The sequence below is a fragment of the Mizuhopecten yessoensis genome, unplaced genomic scaffold (genome assembly GCF_002113885.1).
Source record: "Mizuhopecten yessoensis strain PY_sf001 unplaced genomic scaffold, ASM211388v2 scaffold7963, whole genome shotgun sequence".
NCBI lineage: Eukaryota > Metazoa > Mollusca > Bivalvia > Pectinida > Pectinidae > Mizuhopecten > Mizuhopecten yessoensis.
The window spans coordinates 28571-31800 of NW_018407310.1; the positions used below are offsets into that span (position 1 = coordinate 28571).

General features: G+C 37.1%; 1 protein-coding gene across 1 annotated transcript in view; it reads left to right on the forward strand.

Annotated features, from left to right (window-relative positions):
• The window catches only part of LOC110454626 (hyphally regulated cell wall protein 1-like), a gene marked incomplete at its 5' end in the record, with an annotated part of 73155 nt that overhangs the window by 23715 nt on the left and 46210 nt on the right, over positions 1-3230 (forward strand). The window contains one exon of the mRNA XM_021504243.1: positions 777-953. Coding sequence (XP_021359918.1) covers positions 777-953 — 177 coding nt within the window. The remainder of the gene's footprint in view (positions 1-776; positions 954-3230) is intronic.

The window sequence follows — 3230 nt, forward strand, 5'->3', positions numbered from 1 at the left end:
TTTTTATCAATTTGTTGTTTGAAATCCCCGCTGCTATTTTGTATCAAGTAAAAATCATGTTGTAGAAGTAGGTCAGAGAAGTGCTACAACGACATGGACATGTATTTTGAGTGTTATATTCCGTATGTACTATTTATTTGTGTCTGTGGCATGACCATGAGTAGACATCGTTGTCATGAACTGTGAACCACTTAAGTGAGTTTTTCAAGCTGTTTTTGTTCTGCCCGAATTTCGGATGGAATCTGCATCAAAGAATAAGTGCTTCGGAAATAAGAGGTCGCAGTCGGCAAAATCATATCCGATAGAAAAAAGGCCGACCAGCGGCCTCTTATGTTACAGTAGTAGAGGTAGAACGTGCTTTTACATGTGAGATGTAAATATAATCTAAAGAGTAAACACTTGAATGAGCAAGCATATCCTAAAATGATTGTTGATCAAACTTTGTTCTAAAGAATAATGTCACCGCATATGATTTGGAGTACAGATAATTGTAATTGAATCACGCCTTACTGTATTCCAACAATAGTTTTCTGTGAAATATACAGAGTATACATGAAACTGATTCCTGCATTTAGCTTGAAATATGCTAATAAACTATCCTGCTAATTAATTTGTATAGGGATTGAATCTGGATTTTTCCAATGTACATGCAAATATGAACGGGGAAAATTTTACTTACACACCACATGAGCGGCCCTAGCGAAGCGAAGGCCGTTCATGTGAAATTTAAGAAATTAATAAAGATATAATTTTGTAACAGCAAACCATTGTTTCAGTCCTCCAAAACCTACGCTTCCAAAGGTGATACCAGTGACGCAGAGCAATTTTACAACTTCTAAGCCTAGAATCAATGTCACTACCGAAAGTAGTGCATCGACTGTAGATAATACTCCGACCCCTGTAAGTGTCACACCATTTCTACCTCGCACCACCAAGGCCTCTGACAGCCAGCCGTAAGTATAAAACCTTTCTTTCTCACAACCACAACTAATGGTTTCTTGGCAAATAATATAAGTATGTAGCATCCGATTCCAATAACAATCACTTATATATATATATGTACCTAAACTGACTGGGTTGATTGCCGGGCACAACAGCCACCATGTAGTACAATTTGTTAGAGCGTCGGTTTAGAGTTTTGAGGGTCCCTGGTTCGAACCCCGGTCTGGCCATGCATTTTTCTGCTCCTATTACATATGCATTGTGCGGACTTCTCTCAAGTTGTGCCCCATAACAACCAATGAAGAAAACACACACCAATGACAAGTTTATTGCCATGGTCCCTGTCAGCCAAAATATACAACATCCAATCGCCATGATAACTACATTGTATACATATCTCCAGTGGGACCCCACGACATCCAGTATAGTATTATGCACCCAGTAGTGTGCTACTCATAAGTAAATTCATATAGAATGTGAACTAATATATAGAATATAGATGCTTTATAATTTTATTTCGACAAAAGTTTTGACAGTAATCCTTGCCGGCTTTAATATAGACTATAATGGCTGACATATATTATAGATCTGCATCCTGTGGCATAATGTTTGGATTACTCTTCACAGAACTGTTTAACCCCTCCACCCCTAGAGATTAATTATGGACTTCTCCAGATCAGCGGGTTGACGGACTATAAATATCAATTAGGAGTGAACGGGTTAATATGACTTCAGGAGCCCAATGTTTTCCTGCCTTAGACCTACAAATTACCCATAGATACGAACAAAATTGGATAGTTTTGAAATAAAAACAGTGTTCAGGGATAACATGTAAGCTAGTGCTGTTATTGTACTCTCTTGTAAATACTGACAAAGGGATGCTGCAAACACCATCAAAAATCTGAACAGATTTTAAAAGGAAGCCAAAATACAATATTGTGAAATATCAGAGGTAGAATTATTTCAACAATGTTAGAGGTTTACACGGCGAGAAACTTTTGACAGGCACCGCATAACCTCTAACTGCCCATAGCTGATTTTCCCAAATCTGACCATCAAATCTTCAAAGTTAGGATTTAGAAAAAGTATAGCGTATTTACAAACATTAAAATGTTCAACAGGGTCAAATAAATATTCCTTTCCATAAATAGATGATTAAATGATAAGAATAATAATGGTTTTTTTTTCTGTTTCAAAGTGAAGCAGACAACATTGGCCTCGATTTCCCGGTTTATACAAAAATGTTTTACATACACTGTTCTACAAGCGGAATACAAACAAATTTTTTATCAATTTGTTGTTTGAAATCCCCGCTGCTATTTTGTATCAAGTAAAAATCATGTTGTAGAAGTAGGTCAGAGAAGTGCTACAACGACATGGACATGTATTTTGAGTGTTATATTCGGTATGTACTATTTATTTGTGTCTGTGGCATGACCATGAGTAGACATCGTTATCATGAACTGTGAACCACTTAAGTGAGTTTTTCAAGCTGTTTTTGTTCTGCCCGAATTTCGGATGGAATCTGCATCAAAGAATAAGTGCTTCGGAAATAAGAGGTCGCAGTCGGCAAAATCATATCCGATAGAAAAAAGGCCGACCAGCGGCCTCTTATGTTACAGTAGTAGAGGTAGAACGTGCTTTTACATGTGAGATGTAAATATAATCTAAAGAGTAAACACTTGAATGAGCAAGCATATCCTAAAATGATTGTTGATCAAACTTTGTTCTAAAGAATAATGTCACCGCATATGATTTGGAGTACAGATAATTGTAATTGAATCACGCCTTACTGTATTCCAACAATAGTTTTCTGTGAAATATACAGAGTATACATGAAACTGATTCCTGCATTTAGCTTGAAATATGCTAATAAACTATCCTGCTAATTAATTTGTATAGGGATTGAATCTGGATTTTTCCAATGTACATGCAAATATGAACGGGGAAAATTTTACTTACACACCACATGAGCGGCCCTAGCGAAGCGAAGGCCGTTCATGTGAAATTTAAGAAATTAATAAAGATATAATTTTGTAACAGCAAACCATTGTTTCAGTCCTCCAAAACCTACGCTTCCAAAGGTGATACCAGTGACGCAGAGCAATTTTACAACTTCTAAGCCTAGAATCAATGTCACTACCGAAAGTAGTGCATCGACTGTAGATAATACTCCGACCCCTGTAAGTGTCACACCATTTCTACCTCGCACCACCAAGGCCTCTGACAGCCAGCCGTAAGTATAAAACCTTTCTTTCTCACAACCACAACTAATGGTTTCTTGGCAA